Genomic DNA, 17,239 nt, shown 5'->3' with positions numbered 1-17,239 from the left:
TTCGTTAAAACTCAAGAGTGAAATGAAAATAGCAGAACGAAGTCGCAAACTGCTAAATTTAGCCGCGCGAGGACGGCGCGGCCGCCCGCCTCGCGCCCCGGCCCCGCTTTGTTCAATCGGATCCCAGCGCTGCCCGGTCCACTACACTACACTGATTTTAATTGCGAACGAACGCTTTTCCATGTGTTTAAACTTGCCGTTTTAGCTTCGACATTGTATCATCGTGTCATAAGTTTAATTAAAAAAGCAAAAAGTCTCGAGTACTGAAATGTGAAAACATTAACTGGGATGTTCTAGTTAGCGATCCGGGACCGCGAGTCGCTGATTCATTTGTTAGAACGTAAGTGCTTAACATATTTTCGATATAATTATATTGTTTGTACAGTTGCCGTGATTCACTTCATAAACAATGCCTTTAAACTACTTTTAAACTCGCAATTTGTCTATGTTCTCCTTGTACTGACCTACATTTTTATTTATTTGTAAAAGTTCTCTTAAAATAGTTTCGTGGTTTGAAAAATTCTAAATCTCATCCAAAATCTAATTTAGCAAATAAAAAGTTTCTCGAACAGGAAATAATACCTAATCAATATTATAAATAAAACTAAACAATAAAGGTATTATGAAATAACATTTCATTTAGATTCCCAATAATTTGGAAATTAATTCTACTCACAAGCTTATCGGGTAAGTAATAATAAAAGTTTAATAATATTTAAACCGCGGAAACGCAAATCTCCGTAACGACCGGTTGTAGGGTCGTTTGTTAACTTGCATGAGTAGGTATCGCTGTCTTGTCTATTCCTGCGACGCAGCATCGACGTTTTCCAATTTAAAAGGCGGAAAAAAACAATTGAGACAGAAACCTCGTGTCTCAAGACGGGCGCTGCTTCCGGCGACCACATCATGTTGATGGCGAGCTCTCCCCATCAATATGAATAAATAGTAGTTTTTTATTTATTGATAATCGCAACTAAAAACTGCACAACAACAATAAAATAAATGTTCATTTCATTCTAACAGAAACTAGTCGACGCTTTATTATATTGAAGTTATTCTTTGAAGGGGAAAGATAGTTTTTGTCACGAAACTCCCTTCCGTAATAATAATGATTACCATTAATTTACCAAACCAATTTACTATTAATTTTATCAAAAATCTAATGTTAAATCAACAGAAATAGAAAGTCCAAAACGGCTTTATCAAATTTAAAGAGAAAGCGGAAATAAATAAAATTCATATTAATTAAATTGTATGTATTGCAGGGGTAATGAGTGGAGACGTAGATGCGCATCGTCCTCGTCCCTTGTCCGGGGGATTGTGGTCACTGCTTTCCTGGCTCCGACGTGACGATCCTTCTTTGTCAATTGAAAGTTTGTCAAGTATAGGATCTGATAGAACCACCGCTAGTTTTGCTTTTTTAACTCCCGAGCACTATCGTATAGGAAAGAAGCCAACAGTCCTACCACCACCTGGACCTCCCACCGATTCGTATAAAAGGAGAGTTCATGATCGCAATTTGAGATTCAAACATGATTACAATCTAACGCTACATCGTAAATACGGACTTCACAAGAGTCAAGAGAGTTTAGGATACGACACGTTTAGCCTTCCACCTTATAAGAAATCAGACAATCTAAGCAACGCCGGAAGAGACCGCAGGGCTGCTAGCGAGGGCTTTCATCGCCGTGCCGTGCACGTACCAGGGAAGAGACGCGCGCCTCCACCTCCAATACGAGCTTCATCCCTGGGTCCTTCAACATCACTCACTAGAAAGTCCAGAAAACGACCAGCACCTTTACCACCGCCTATCGCATTTACAACGATAGACAAAATAAAGACTGATAAAAAAGTCAACTCTGAACTATCGATGAATACTAATTCAGAAAATGATGTGAAATTATTGAAAGCGAATATCAATTTAATGGAATTGAAATCTCAAAAACATAGCAAAACAGAAAGCAATGTAAAAGAAACTCGCCCACGGTCGGAGAAGAATTTTTTAAAACACATATTCGAAAGCAAAAAGAGGCATTCCGTTGAAACAGCTTCCATTAGACTATTACCTAGTATCAGCGAGTTGGACAAGCAAGCCGCTGAAATAATTAAGAATGACAAACTAAAAGGGTCTCAAAACTGTTCAGATGAAACATCGTTACAAACTTCCGGCGATGACATGTGGATGTGTACCATTTGTTTTAGAAAATACAAGGCGTCAACTCCCATATGTATTAATTGCCCAGTTCCAAAAAATACCATTAATACACATTCTACTGCACTAGAAGGATCCAAAAAGGTTATTCCTAATGCTTCCAATATATACACACAAACAGATTATGATATTAAACCATCATGTAGTAAAAATAATAAAAGCGATGAAAGGCAAAAGCTAAAAGAAATGTTGAAAGAAATGAAAGATTCTCTTCCAAAGAAAATGAAATATAACCATGATAATCAATTGCCAAACAACGTTTCTGTAGAAAAATTAAATGGAACAGACTTAAGTACCACCACTCCAACTTTGCGCATAGGTACTTCAAACGAAAAACTTGCAACTTCAACTAAACCTGAAACAATACAAGAAACAAAAAAAGAAATACAATCGCTAGTAATACCCACAATTCGAACAATACATCAGTCAGAGTTACCTTGTACAAGTCAGAAACTGTTGGGTGATGATCTGAAACAAACAAACTATGTTAAAAACACAGAAAATCTTGCGACACCAATATTTAAAGAAATAATACCAAAAAATGTTGTCACTCACCAATTTGATTTGAACACTCCGCTAAAAATTTCTTCGCTGTTAAATCCTGTAAATCCTGTAAATGTAACAAAATCCGAGAATATTGCGGTAACATCAAAAGAGTTACAAAATGATAAAGTTACAAAAAGTACACAGAGCGAAAGACTCCTGAAAACACCAAATAATGCAGCTAAAGAGGACGTAAAATCAGCTTTGGAACAACGCTCTGAATCTGTAAAAGTAGAGGGCACTCGAAATCATTTAAAAATTTCAAAAGAAACGTTGATAGAGCCCAAAATTTTTCGTAATGATATGAAAAATATTGAAAAAGGATTGCACGATTCAAATAAAAAAAATATTCAGAAAACTATCAATGAAAATGATAAAGAAACTCCAGTTCCTTCAACCAGTGCGGTCGCTTCAACATCCAGTAACTTTAGTAATAATATTAAACACGTTGAAAATATAAATCACCATTTGAAGCGGCGTGAACTTATTAATCAACTCGAAAAATCAATAGCGAACGGAGACGAACAAGCAGCGGCGGATGCTGCAGCCAAATTAGCTCAGTTACGACTATCGTGCTCTGTTTTATCTTTTTCTTCTCAAATATTTAGTGAGTCCAGAAACTTAAATCCAAACTGCACCGGAGTAGTAACAATTCCTGTTGTTAATGATGCCAATGGGCAAGATAAAAAGGATAATCTGCCCTCTCCATTCGAACTTAAATCTACAGTCGCCAACAACAAACAATTAATTAAAGAAAAACAATCCGAACCCGTTGTTGAGACAACTGCACAAAACACGCAAAATGTTGGAAAAGGAATTGAAAAGCCATTATGTACAGCAGCAAATCCCAACGAAAGCAAAGTTATGTAAGTAAGCATTTTGATTATAAACTACAAAAAATTAAAAATTTTTTTTGTGACGATTGACCTTGCATTAAGTAGATGTTGTACAAATGACCTGTGATATTAATATTAATTGCATGTGAGGTGAGGTAAGATAATTACGTTGCGAATGAAGACTAATAAAACGTAAAAAAAACCTATTAACCTTTAGTACCGAGATTGGCAGTGAAAATTCAGTCCAATTAGGTGGTTACGGGATTTTTATCATTTTTAGAATAAAGGTGTGGGTTGAAGACCGAGAAGCAACCCGTGGACCAATTAACTTAAACATCGGAAAGAGAAATGTTTTGGCTGATTTGCGTCGAGAAGCTGAGAGGTCCCTCGGTATCCCTACTAATTTGCAACGTTGGATCATTGGACGGACCCTATGCAGCGATAATAATACTCCTCTTTACACTTTAGCTGGCCCAGAGCTTAAGGCTCCTTTTTATTTATGTTTAGTAAAGTCAGGTGAGTGATTTTGTCTTAATTTGTCGAACTAAATTTTATCGTGTCTGCTTCTGTAGAACCCTCGTGCAAGTGACCTTAAAACTTCAGTTGGGTAACATTGAACGATATTTTTTCATAAACTCAGTAGACACGTAATATTTACAAATGTAAAATTACAAACGTAGTTACAAACGTAAAATAAATTACGGAATTTATGGTAAACGCTGCTTTATAATACCTGATTTTATGGTTATTAGTCGAGTGATATCTTTAAAATAAAAATTACCCCTTGAATTTATGCAGAAATAAAGCTTACTTCCTTGTTCAGTTGTTGTTTCGTTTATACCCATAATCAATGACCATGTATATGCATAAATTAATATCTTGGTGATATTAATAAAGTAAAATAGAACTATGTTCTAAAAATATATTTAAAAATTCAAACGATGACGGCTCAGTCATTGGTTTAATCATCACAACTGCCTAACACGAATATTGATTTCTTCTTGAATATAGAGAACATCACGGACACCAAACGAGTATAAACTACTATCCTAACGTAAATGGAAATCAATATTCATGTACTGAACCAATCATAAAAAATACGTCGTATTAGTCTATCTAGCACGACAGTCCCGTGTTCATTCGGGAACTAAAAGTCAGTATAAAATTGAAAATCTTATTGAGAATCACAACTTCGACAAGTTGCGTCAGTTTTCAAGCCATCTCCGATAATTCCGGTAAATATAATTTCAGAAACGAAAACATCTACAGAATTAAAAAACGATAAGACTGAAACTTCCACAACCAAGAAAGAAGTTCACGAATCAGTCAATGTATACAATGAGTTAGTGCAACTCGAACAACAGGCGTTGATAGCGAACACAGAAACATTCGAATGTGGTGTTTGTTTGGAAGAATGTGCTCCAGGGAATGGTGTAATATTGCGAGAGTGTGTACACTCGTTTTGTCGAGAATGCTTAACAGACATCGTACGCCATAGTGAAGAACCGGACGTTTCATGTCCGGCGGTGGCTTGTCGCAGTTTACTACAAGAGCGTGAAATCCGCACGTTAGTATCCTCGGAAGATTATGAAAAGTGGTTGGCTCGCGGTTTAGCCGCGGCAGAGAATGGCACGCGGAACTCATTCCACTGTCGTACAAGAGACTGCACGGGATGGGCTCTCTGCGAGCCGGGCGTGCGGCATTTTCCGTGTCCTGTCTGCAAAAAAATCAACTGCGTACCCTGTCAGGTACGTTCTATTATGAAGTGCTCAGCTCAGAACTTTGTTATTCATATTCTATATTGTGTAAATCTAACAAGAAACCACTCCTCTGCAAAAAAAAATCGTCTTAATGAACTTGTCAATTTTTACATATTTGCAGAGTATTCATGAAGGCGAGACATGCGAACAACATCGAGTCAAGCTGGAGTCTATATCGAATGCCAATCCTGACCACACAGACGACAGTACAAGAGCTTTACTTTTAAATTTAATAAAGAAAGGCGAAGCTTTGGAATGTCCGGAATGCAAGGCTATTATTACGAAGAAATGGGGATGCGATTGGGTCAAGTGTTCAGCATGCAAAACAGAAATATGTTGGGTAACTCGCGGCCGACGGTGGGGCCAGGCGGGGCGTGGCGACACAAGCGGCGGCTGCCGTTGTGGCGTTGATGGGAAAAGATGCCATCCATCATGTGGATATTGTCATTAAATGTTGATCATAACAGTCTGTCCGATTATTAATTTTATTAGGATGTATGGTATGCTGCCTCGGCTCGCTCTACTGGTGCTAATTAGGATATCTGTGGCTCGTATTAAAGCCGCTATTGTTGTGTAGCTCTATTTGCCTGCCTTCGTGTCTATGTTTCCGCTGAAGTACACGCGGCCGGGTTGATGTTAATACCCCAGTTCTTGACTTCAACTAAGCTCATGCATCGCGGCTCGCTTATAAAAAAATGTACATTGATGATTATGTACAAAATAATGTATACATTATAGATAAACATTCAAATCCCAGAACATATTTCCATCAATCAAAATATTATTTACTTCAGCTTTTAAAAATTACAAGACTTCATGAACAATGGGCGAGTGACTTCGTCTGCCCACCTAAAGGCCTAGAGCACACGCTCATGGTTTTTCATCCCAGTTTATTCGGTACAACATTAATATAGGTACATAAATTACACAATAACACAATAATCTTCTTCTTTGTCTCCACCTTATCCTACTAGGTACAGCGAATTTTTTTATTCAATTCTCTTTCTTTCTCTATCAGCAGTCATCTCAACACTCACTCCTCTCTCTTATCGTCATTCACACACTCCATCCACGTCTTCTTCGGTCGACCTCTTTCTTCTCTCAATAACACAATAATAAGGTTTACTAAAATTAACTCAAAATTTAATCTACTTGGTTGTTAGCGAATACTATATATTACGATACCTACTTGTCTTTTGAAGTCGTCGTGGCCTAAGGGATAAGATATTCGGTGAATTCGTGTTGAGCGATGCAACGGTGTTCGAATCCCAGCCGGGTACCAATTTCTCTATTGAATTACGTATTCAGCAAATGTTCACGATTGACTTCCACGGTGAAGGAATAACATCGTGTAATAAAAATGAAACCCGCAAAATTATAACTTGCGTAATTACTGGTGGCAGGACCTCTTGTGAATCCACCACCGCCCTGGGTACCACCGCCCTGCCTGTTTCTGCCGTGAAGCAGTAATGCGTTTCGGTTTGAAGGGTGGGGCAGCCGTTGTAACTATACTGAGATCTTAGAACTTATATCTCAAGGTGGATGGCGCATTTACATTGTAGATGTCTATGGGCTTCAGTAACCACTTAGCACCAAGTGGGCTGTGAGCTCGCCCACCCATCTAAGCAATAAAAAAACCAATTTTAGTTACTAATTAGTAAAAAAAAAGTTAAATTATACTTATTAGATATATACTATTAAAGTATACTGTTCTATAGATATAGGGATATATGTATCTATCTCATATAGGTACGATAACATTGAACATTGATCAACTATGAAATGGCTAAATTTATATATTTTTTACGTTTTTTATTAATTTGTGTAATTGCAAAAACTTTTATTCACCGGTTTCAATAAACTGTTATATGGAGCTTGTGCTCATATATCAGTTGGAGCAATACTGCTCACCGCTCACTGCGAGCCAAGCGTGTTGGGCACTGTTGGGTAACGTCTTTTATGGTATAAATAGTTCATCTAGCAAATTATCACAATCAAATCTGTTATGATATGAATCAATTGCATTTCGTCTTTAAGCTATCTTCTGAAATCATATTTTTATCAACGATTTCATTTACGATCTATTGCTACACGAACTTAGTATTGTCAACGAAATAAAATTTAAAGAAAATCATTTTTTTTTAGTCTTTAAACTACAGAGAGGACATTGCAATACCTAAAATGAGTTAAATAATTGGGGATGTAGAAGTGATAAATGATAATGCGGATGTTGATCGATGGACGAACAGTAGTAAATAAAAATAAACAATATACATAATGATAATGAACGTTATTATTTGAAAATGAAATTGTAAGTGTTAAAGCTATAATTGAAATAAAATAGATAATTTTTAGAATGTAACAACTTGCGTTCGATGGACTTCATTTGTTCAATTTAATAGAACGGGGGCCAAATGGAAGCAGTGTGAGATAAAGTAACTGTGATTTTACTAACGGATTATATAGAAGCAAGTAGTAAAAATAATTTGTGCATCAAAACCCATAGAAGAATCATGATTATCGGACTCTCTAAGATGAAAAAATTTTAGATTAGGAAGTAACTTTAAGCTACTTATTTTGTAACTGCGGCACACATAAAACAGGAAAAATATTGTTACCATTTGCCTATTGTTAGTTTTTGTAACTAGGCTAGCTAGGTAGCTGCCTTACATATATACATCAAATATTTTCTACCATCATAATGTAATTTATGACTATTTAATAAATAATTAAAATGAAATGTTTTATTATTGCAATTAAAAAAGTTCACGTACTTACTGCAGTATGATGGAACACCGAGTCTCTAAAACTAGATATTCACTAAATACTTTGTGATTTTCTATACTAAAAGTTTTGCTATGCAGTCCTGGTCGTTCATAAGAATTGTTTTCATTTCGAATAGTACTTTGACAGGATATTTCATGTGTAATATGTAGTTTTAGTTGTAGGGGTAGGGGTTTAATGAATAATATGCATTACATATTGAGTTTGCACACAGATATAGCCATCCCTCCCAATTCTAAATCAATGCAGCTTAGCATTTCAGTTCAAAAGGTAGCAAAGCCATTATACTATAGAATTGGGACTTAGAGCACAAGTTTTTAGGTTGGTATGTCTATGGGCTTTGGTATCTAATCACTTAAAATCAAGTACAATGATATGCAGGATGCAAGAGTGTGATTTTCCCTCCAGAATTCCAAATGGTTTTTCTTTTAGAATGAACAAGTTCTTTTAGTTTCTTTCACTGTCTGTTACCACTCTTCAATTCAGAACGCCCAACTCTCAACATTGAGGGTGAATTGTTTAGCAGCAGTAACTCAGGAATTAAAGATCTAAAATAAACTAAAAATTATTTAATATAGTAATTCTATTGTGCACCAATTTAAAATTTTCATAATAGTATCTATGGCATTATTATATTTACAGATTTGAAAGCATTACTAGAAACTTTGATTTAAAGATAAATGTTATGAAACTGAAAATTGGCAGTCGTAGAACATAGCACTGCTCTATTGGGAATAGATATTTGTTAATTTTGTAAGACCAGCATTATGAAAATACAACTTCAGTTGCTGAAGGACTTCATATCTCAGAAGATGGCCTGCAGTAAATTTATATTAGTCTCATTAAATAAGCAGAGAACTTGAGGAAAAGCCTATATCCAGTAGCAAATATCAGTGGGCAAGTGTCAATATTCATAGTTATAGATCTCAATTACATTTGAAACATCTTATAAACATAAAAAAAGTTACAAAATTAGTAATTTGTTTTATATATTACTATTGGCAGTAACAAATGTCTTGGGCCTCTATATACAACAATCCTGCAAGCCTTATGGAATGATTAACTGGTTTGAAAAATAGGAAGCGAATGTGTAAAACAATTTCATATTAAGCCTCATATATTGTATAATTTTCCTTGAGTTGATAAAGATCAGTTTATTTTTTATTGCTTAGACTGGTAAACAAGGTCACAGTCTACCTGGTGTAAAGCAATTACTGGAACCTGACACCAACAATGTAAATGCCACCACCTACTTTGAGACACAAGTTCGAAGTCTGAATCCCTACACTAGTAGCTGCAGCATCAGTAATCATCAACAAATTTCATTAATGTAAAAGCTTTCCAATTAACACAATAAAAAAAGAGAAAATAGACTGGCAATTTAAATCAGTAGTTTGTTTATTTTGACCTGGACTCACTTTACAAGACAGCATGTCCACCATAGTACAAATTTCATGTTTCATACACAAAATCAGAGGATATTCTCAACTTTTGATACAGCACTGTTTTTAATAATATAAATCACAAATCACTGCACTGCACTTAAACTAATAGCGTCGCATTCCTGGAGGACCCCGTCCTGGCCCACCACGACCCATGCCAGGAGGAGCTCCCATCATTCCTGGAGGAGGGCCACCCATCATGGGGCCTCCTCGCATTTGAGGAGGAGCAGAAAGTTGACCACGATTTCCTGGTGCCATGTGTTGTTGAGATGGCCCGCCTACTCCTCTGGCAGGACCTTGAAGACCCGGAGGTACTCCGCCCGGGCCAGTGCCTCTACCAGCAGCACGAGCACTTCCAGGCCCGCCCATAGCTCCCGGTAAGGGAACACGAGGCAATCCTTCTTCTGGTGGAGGTGGTCCTTCGATTGTTAATGAAACTATATTTTCTCCACGTAAAAGAACAAAACCCAAAGTTCTTTTTTCTTCTCTGTCTGCAGTTTTACTATTTTTAGATTTAATTTTTCTGAATTCTTCGCAATCACCTAATATTAAATTCATGTGTTTATCAAAAGCTTTAAAAGTTCCAATAAATGTACGAGAGTCTTGTAATATAACCCTTACTCTATAATTAATATGCTGTTGCATCTTATTGTTTTTGCCGATCGTCTGAAACAAATTTAAGATCTAAATATACTTTGTTCTTATGCATTATAAAAATATTTATAATATATAAGCGGAAAAGCCGGTCTGGGTAAAAATGAAGTCGGCGTCCCTTGAGTTTCCTGTTCTATAAAGATATGTTTGTTGTTGTTGATAATAAACACATTGAAAGATTTAAGTAATGTAAATAATATTTTAAATTATATATCATACCATTTTATCGGAGTGATTAGGAAGATATTACTAGATATTTGGAAAGCTTCAATTTGCTTCAGCGATATTCACTTGACAGTTGCCTTTGAGCACAGTACACAGAGACGCGCAGAGTAGAGATGGCGTTCTTCTTCTTCTTCTTTATTTTTGGCTCTGGCACGTTTTGTGCATTAGCCAGCGTCAAGTAATAACGTTTTTATAATTCGCCGTTTTATTTATTTACAGTTTATAAATAATAAAAAACGAAGGAAACTTATCGCAACAAAACATAAATGATTTAGAACGAATTGAATTTACAAAAAAAATCAGAATAATTATATAACAGGGAAAATAAATCAAAATTATAGTTTAATGTTATTATTTAATATAAACCTACTTAAAATACTATATACAAGGGGATTAAAATCTCGAAGAAGTAAAGAAATATTAGTAGGAAGGGGAACAGAGAGAGATACTAAAGAAGTATATAAGGAAGAATGATCATATAAAGAACAAGAAAAGAAAATATGATTCAGGTCACAATAACTCTCGCCACACTCACAGGCGGTACTAGTTACGATACCAAGTTTGTGCAAATGAACTGGAAGGCTGTTATGTCCCAGACGCATACGAATTATAGTAGAAGTGGCGGTTTTACCAAACGACAATTTGGCAAACCATGGCTTCCTGGGAACGGAAGACTGTATAGCATACAAGAAACGACCCTTAATCCGGCCGCTCTCTTCCCAACACATATTCCACGATTTGTGGAGGCATATGCCGGGCAAAGCAGCAAGATCATGGCCAAAATTCTTGTACGGGTATACGTCACCGGTCACAGTAGCACTGTTGGCCAAACTGTCAGCTTTCACATTTCCAGATATGCCACAGTGACTAGGTACCCAACAAAATGATACTAAATAGTTGTGTGATTGGCAGTGCAACAGCTTTCTCTTACATTCAAATATTACATGAAAAAAAGGGTTAAGTTTTAGTGAAAATTTTGCTAAGCTCTGTAATGCACTTAAGGAATCAGTAAATATAACGGTTTTTTTTAGTTTGAAAGACAGCACATATTCAAGAGCTTTTAATAGTCCAAAACATTCACCGGTAAAGACCGATGATTCCGGAGGTAATTTAATTTTCTGAACTATGTTGTACTGTTTGTGATACACTCCAACACCAACACACCCACTGGAGTGTTTAGATGCATCTGTATAAATTTGATGCCAGTTAGGCCATTTACTATTGACATTGCAATTAAAATTTTCATTGGCATTAAAATCAGATTTTTCAATGCCAAGAGAAAAGCAAATCACTGGAGAAAGTAAGAGAGAATCATAAGAAGCGCCAAATAAAGGAAGCACCTGAAAAGAATGAGTTGGGGCTTGTAATTGTTTGAATTTCAGGAATCTTTTTAACAGACAAGGTAAAGGTTTATGTGAAGAGGGTACTTTTTTAGAAAGAAACTCTAGTTTCGAAATGAGGGGATGATTATGGAACTGAACAATTCTAAAAATGAATCTATCGGACAGATATTGACGTCTTAAGTTTAAAGGAGGGTCACAACATTCTATTTGCAGAGCATTAACCGGACTCGATTTCATGGCACCAGAAACAATCCTCAAAGCCCTAGACTGTATGAGATCTAGTTTTCTAAAGCCAGCCACATTACCTGGGTCTAAGAAAAAGGTCCCAAAATCCAGTACACTTCTAATGACAGCATTATACACCAACCTCAGTGTAGCCGGGTGAGCACCCCACCAAACCCCACCGAGACATCTCAGCATGTTCAAGTTTCGCTCACATTTACTAACCACAAATTCGCAGTGTGGTTGACCCGTTAGTTTAGAATCAAGAATAGCTCCTAAGAACTTAACTTGATTCCTAATGGGTAATATATCCCCATCATATGTTATATTAAGTGAGCAAGGAGTACGGGATTTGGTGAAAAGTACAACAGTACTTTTTGAGGGAGACAGATCAAGGCCATTTGCATCCATCCAGATTTTTAGCAAAGATAAAGAGGAGGAAACATATCGTTCAGCAGTACTTACAGACATATCAGAGGCATAAATAACCAAGTCATCGGCATACTGTAATAAACTTGCTGAATCTCCGACTGAACCTTCTAGATCATATGTATAAATATTGTACAATAAAGGACTCAGAACAGACCCCTGTGGCAAACCTCTCCATACCAGCCTACTAGGCTTATAAGGGCCGCCAACATCTAAAATAATTTTCCTCTCCGAAAGAAGATTTACAATGGAATTAGTTAAAAAATAGGGAACCTTTAATTTATCTAATTTACTTTTTAGAATATGTAATAGAACGTTATCATAAGCCGAATTAATATCCAAAAAAGCAGCAACTACTGACTTTTTATCTGAGAAAGCATTACGAATATCCGTAACTAATATGCCTAAATTGTCCCCCACACTTTTACCTTTTCGAAATCCAAACTGAGTTTGGGACAGATATTCGTTATTTTCTATATACCATTCAAGCCGATTTTTAATTAAATGTTCAACAACTTTTGTGATCACCGATGACAAAACTATCGGACGATATGATTTGATATCAGATTGTACCTTAGACGGCTTTAAAAATGGCAATACTATTTGGCTTCGCCATGACGGTGGAATGTCACCTGTCAGTAAAATTTTATTTATTAAATTTAAAAAGTAATTTAATCCTTTTTCGCCAAGGTGAGACAAAAAGGAATATGGAATCCCATCTTCCCCTGGAGCACTGTCTTTGACGTGATTTAATACACCTTTTAACTCCCCTAACGTAAAAGTTAGATTTAGAGAAGAAGGGGCATCAGAGTTATATTGCTTATAAGACAGGATAGGATCGTTGAGTGGAGCAGAAGGAGGAGCCAAACGATCAAGGAATTGATCTGCTAATTCTATAGGCAGCAACAATGCGTTAGAAGGATTGACAGCTGATCTAAATCTTTTGATATTTCGCCATATGACAGTAGCATGTGTTTCAGGTGATATAGTGCTACAAAATTTCCTCCACCCGTCAAATTTCTTTTTTTTAAATAGTTTTCTAACCTCTTTCATTATAGTCATTAATGCCTCGTAGTTTTTCATAGACATATTATTGTGATAATTACGCTCTGCTGCCTTGCGTTTCTTTATAGCATTGGTACATTCTTCATCCCACCACGGTGGAGATGACAACTTATTACTACACGGCTTTTTCTTTGGAAAAACATTATCAGCCGATTCTAACAAAATAGCTTTGAAATAATTATTATCTATGACATTAACTTCTGAGCAATTATTAATTTTCTCTTCTATTAATAACGTGTATTGACTCCATTTAGAGTCTATGATTTTGTGTTTGAGGCGAGAGTTTTGAATACACATTGTATCCTTTTTTTTACAGGGAAATGAAATGATTATGGGATAGTGATCACTATTATAAGTGGAACACAAAGTAGACCAAGATAGAGAAGATGCTAACTGGGGAGTACAAATGGACAGATCAATGGCACTAATTACTTCACCAGGCTTTGTGAGGCGAGTAGGAGAACCCGAGTTTAAAATGCACAGGCTATACATGTCTAAGATATCTAATAATTCATAACCATAACTATTAGATACTGAACTACCCCAAGATGTGTGATGAGAGTTGAAATCACCCAGAATCATGAAAGGCCGAGGAAGAACTGAAATGAAGTTTTTAATTTCATTGAAGATTTGCAAGGAGGGATGAGGGACATAGATAGAGACAAAACAGATACCATCAACAATAGCTGCAATGACAGAAAAGCAGTTACTATGTGAAGGGAGAGGGAAGGAAGAAAAGGTGCTAGAGTTTCTGATGAGTAGGCATACACCACCATATCCATCAGCCCTGTCTTCTCTTAAGCACGAATAACCAGGGATTTTGAATACAAAATCTGGCTTTAGCCAGGTTTCAGATAGAGAAAATATAAAAGGATTAAAAGTATTTATAATATGTATAATTTCATGCTTTTTGTTTATAATACTGCGGCAATTCCATTGAACTAACTTGTCCATGTTGGCCATTATTAATATTAGTATAAGTACGAATTAAATTAGCAGCGTGGGACGGTATAGATAAATTGGGTTCAGAAAGTAATTTGATCAATATAGTAATTAACTCTGCTATTGTCTGTTGTGAATTTGCATTAGACGAGGATGGTAATGCACATCCATTAGAAGGCTCTGGCATATTGTAGTCCCTTACAAGAGACTCATGTGCTACATGATCAAAACCTTTACTGTGTTGAGGAGGAGTTCTGGGTTTAGTGAAGACTGTTTTTTTATAAGATATTGTACGTGAGGATGGTGAACCAGGCAATACTGTATTTCCACCAGGAACAGATTTAGTTGGGAGAGAGGATACAATATCAGCAAATGATTTAGAAATGGGGGGATGTAATTTTGACGCTTCAATATAGGATAAGCTATTCTCTGCCATTGTTACTTTAATATCTGTTTGTCTCACGTACTCTGGACACTTTTTGCTCGAAGCAAAGTGCAGCCCAGAACATAAGCAGCAAGATACACAGTCTTCCTCCACATTACAAGTATCTCCAGTGTGGCCCTGACCACACTTGAAGCACCTGGGCTTTGACCTACATTGGACCTTGGTGTGCCCAAAGCGGCAACAATTAAAGCACTGGATGGTTGGGTATATATACAATTTAACAGGCATAGAATTATAACACATAAATACACGTTTGGGCAAAACTTGTCCATCAAATGTAAACACGACTGTTTGCGAAGGTTTCCATGTGGGTGTGTTGTTTATCATGACTTTATAGTTTAGTCTTCTAATTTTCAGAATTTCCCCACACCCAATGGGTACATTAGTGTTCTGCATAATATCTTCAGGGGACCACTCAGTTGGGACTCCCCTAACTAAACCCATCCTCGTAATGTTAAAAGTTGGGATAAAAGCCTTCATGTTGTTTGTAGCTAAGCAGTTTGAAGTGACAAAGCTGTTAGCGTCTGTATAATTATTAAAAGAAAGTGTCATTTTATTTCGGCCAATACGTTTCAAACTTCCGTTAACAATATTTTTGAAAAAATTTTTTTTTAAAAATCTGCCAAACACAACTGGGTGTAATGTTGTACCATCATCATCAGCAGACTGTATTTTCTGCACGTGTACCACAAACGGGCCGTGGTCATTGGCATCATAACTAGCCCTACCAATTTGTGTGGAGGCTTTATGAGACATATCAGTGGGAGGAACGGGCTTTGAAGATGTATCAGTGCAAGGACCAGGTGCAGGCAAATCAATAGTGCTCTCAGTAAATTCGTCTTTGCATTGACAGTCCGATTGTTTAAATGTTTCTGTATTATTTTTTCTTTTCCTTTTGTTACAATTTTTACAAATTTTGTGGAGCTGGTTACGCTTCAGCTTCCTTTTAGACACCAAAGAGCAGTCAGAATCCATTCCGGATTCGTTGGAGATTGTGACAAATGCAACCGCGGGGGGCGCTGTGCCCCCCGGGTCCGGAGGCTCGTTCATATAAATATAAAAAACTTACCCCAACTCGAAGAAAAAAAGAATAAAATACAAAAAAATTTAAATAATAATAAAAATTACAAATATATACAAGTTTTAACTATTCTGATCACTTAATAGATTAAAAAAAAATATTTTTCAACAAATTCAAACAAAAACCGCGCCCGCCAAATTCAAAGGTTTCCCGCGTTTTTTTTTCAGAGATGGCGTTAATGGTTGAATTTATTTATCTGTTAACTGGTAATTGATAAAAAAAATTACCGATATTTTTATTGGTTGAAAATACCGGTAAATCTTTTCGTTGAAAAACTAATTTTGCTAATGTTAAACTTGAATGGTAGAGTTTCTTACATTTATTTTCGATTCAGTGAACTTTAGAAGCTACAGGCTTAGGGCTAACTAGCTTAACTAATTAGTACGAAATGATTAGTGGGAAAAACTCTTTACAAATTTTCCAACACGGCGGTGCGCTGGTTCAATATTTTTGAATTGATTTTTCTTACAATAATTACACATTGCAATTTTTTCCGCTCCCAAGCACTTTTCGAAATGATCCCATATTTCTGCATTGCGTTTCGGCATTTTAAATTAGATATACACTTTAAAAATCCACAACAACAAAGTAAGCAAAGTCTCAAACACACAAAAACAAAGTCAAAACACACAAACACAAAGTACAAATCTCTTAAAATACAAAAACACAACTTTACCAAAATAATAGAAAAGATGCACTGAGCCGCCAAAATGTCAAGTATCAAACAAAATATTACGTTTAAAAAATCAACCAATCGCGTCATCTTCGCGTTCGGTAAAAATATCGTTTCATTTCAATTTTTTAACGAAAAAAATTATCATTAACTGTAAAATACACCAACTTAAATATTGTGCTTTATTTTGAGGGGTATAGAGCATACAATGAAATCATAAAATTCAATATTTTTTACATGATAAGTTGAAAACATCTGCAAGGCGAAAATGAATCTTACGTGTTGAAATAAAGTTGAAACTTGCATAAATATAATTTCCAATAATTGCCTATGCCACTACACGCAGTGTGTTTGTTAAACGGTATTTTTAACCGTTTTGGGTAATTTTATTTATCGAATAGAAGTGTTAATTTTTTTTACCGGTAAATTTATTGGTTAATGGTTATATTAGCCACCTCTAGCGCAGAGTAGGATACAAAAGCTGAAGGCGCGACGCGGGACGCAGCAAAACATCAAAACAGTGACAATTAAGGGTTGCCAGCTATCAGCCTACTGTAATCTATGGCTGTCAAAGTTGATTTCT

The 17,239-nt window shown here is 36.1% G+C and overlaps 4 protein-coding genes across 6 annotated transcripts; 1 reads left to right on the top strand and 3 right to left on the bottom strand.

The window, feature by feature from the left end:
- The first annotated feature begins 110 nt into the window (after positions 1 to 110).
- LOC101741592 (uncharacterized) lies at positions 111 to 8,091 on the top strand. Its single transcript, XM_004931013.5, has 5 exons — positions 111 to 340; positions 1,266 to 3,621; positions 3,872 to 4,107; positions 4,843 to 5,339; positions 5,473 to 8,091. Exons 2-5 carry the CDS (start codon positions 1,271 to 1,273, stop codon positions 5,800 to 5,802), a joined length of 3,414 nt encoding a protein of 1,137 aa, XP_004931070.1. The 5' UTR covers positions 111 to 340; positions 1,266 to 1,270; the 3' UTR covers positions 5,803 to 8,091.
- Positions 8,092 to 9,515: 1,424 nt separating this feature from the next.
- Positions 9,516 to 17,146, bottom strand: LOC778458 (small nuclear ribonucleoprotein polypeptide). Of its 2 annotated transcripts, XM_062677093.1 has the most exons (3): positions 17,128 to 17,146; positions 10,451 to 10,567; positions 9,516 to 10,243 (listed from the first exon to the last, which is right to left on the bottom strand). In XM_062677093.1, the coding sequence occupies exons 2-3, from the start codon at positions 10,451 to 10,453 to the stop codon at positions 9,683 to 9,685; spliced, it is 564 nt and encodes a 187-aa protein (XP_062533077.1). In that variant the 5' UTR covers positions 10,454 to 10,567; positions 17,128 to 17,146; the 3' UTR covers positions 9,516 to 9,682.
- On the bottom strand, positions 10,643 to 13,069 carry LOC134198801 (uncharacterized). Of its 2 annotated transcripts, none has more exons than XM_062668276.1 (2): positions 10,992 to 13,069; positions 10,643 to 10,702 (listed from the first exon to the last, which is right to left on the bottom strand). In XM_062668276.1, the coding sequence occupies exons 1-2, from the start codon at positions 12,490 to 12,492 to the stop codon at positions 10,677 to 10,679; spliced, it is 1,527 nt and encodes a 508-aa protein (XP_062524260.1). In that variant the 5' UTR covers positions 12,493 to 13,069; the 3' UTR covers positions 10,643 to 10,676. The 2 variants fall into 2 exon arrangements, with proteins under 2 accessions (XP_062524260.1, XP_062524261.1); XM_062668277.1 differs by having other exon boundaries at positions 11,013 to 13,069.
- On the bottom strand, positions 14,417 to 15,346 carry LOC119628443 (uncharacterized). Its single transcript, XM_038010571.1, has one exon. It carries the CDS (start codon positions 15,344 to 15,346, stop codon positions 14,417 to 14,419), a length of 930 nt encoding a protein of 309 aa, XP_037866499.1.
- Positions 17,147 to 17,239: the final 93 nt, after the last annotated feature.

This window comes from Bombyx mori, chromosome 4 (assembly GCF_030269925.1).
Source record: "Bombyx mori chromosome 4, ASM3026992v2".
Lineage (NCBI taxonomy): Eukaryota > Metazoa > Arthropoda > Insecta > Lepidoptera > Bombycidae > Bombyx > Bombyx mori.
Note: the sequence above shows the minus strand (reverse complement) of the source record. Positions and strands in the feature narration are given on the sequence as shown.

Excerpts from the sequence above, each read along its gene's own strand:
- LOC101741592 (XM_004931013.5), top strand. The coding sequence starts at position 1,271 with ATGAGTGGAGACGTAGATGCGCATCGTCCTCGTCCCTTGTCCGGGGGA. Across the intron at positions 3,622-3,871 it reads CCCAACGAAAGCAAAGTTAT|AATAAAGGTGTGGGTTGAAG; the intron begins GTAAGTAAGCAT and ends TATCATTTTTAG. Across the intron at positions 5,340-5,472 it reads TCAACTGCGTACCCTGTCAG|AGTATTCATGAAGGCGAGAC; the intron begins GTACGTTCTATT and ends ACATATTTGCAG.
- LOC134198801 (XM_062668276.1), bottom strand. The coding sequence starts at position 12,492 with ATGTCTGTAAGTACTGCTGAACGATATGTTTCCTCCTCTTTATCTTTG. Across the intron at positions 10,703-10,991 it reads TATCGTAACTAGTACCGCCT|TTTCCTTCGTTTTTTATTAT; the intron begins GTGAGTGTGGCG and ends TGTTGCGATAAG.
- LOC119628443 (XM_038010571.1), bottom strand. The coding sequence starts at position 15,346 with ATGGGTTTAGTTAGGGGAGTCCCAACTGAGTGGTCCCCTGAAGATATT.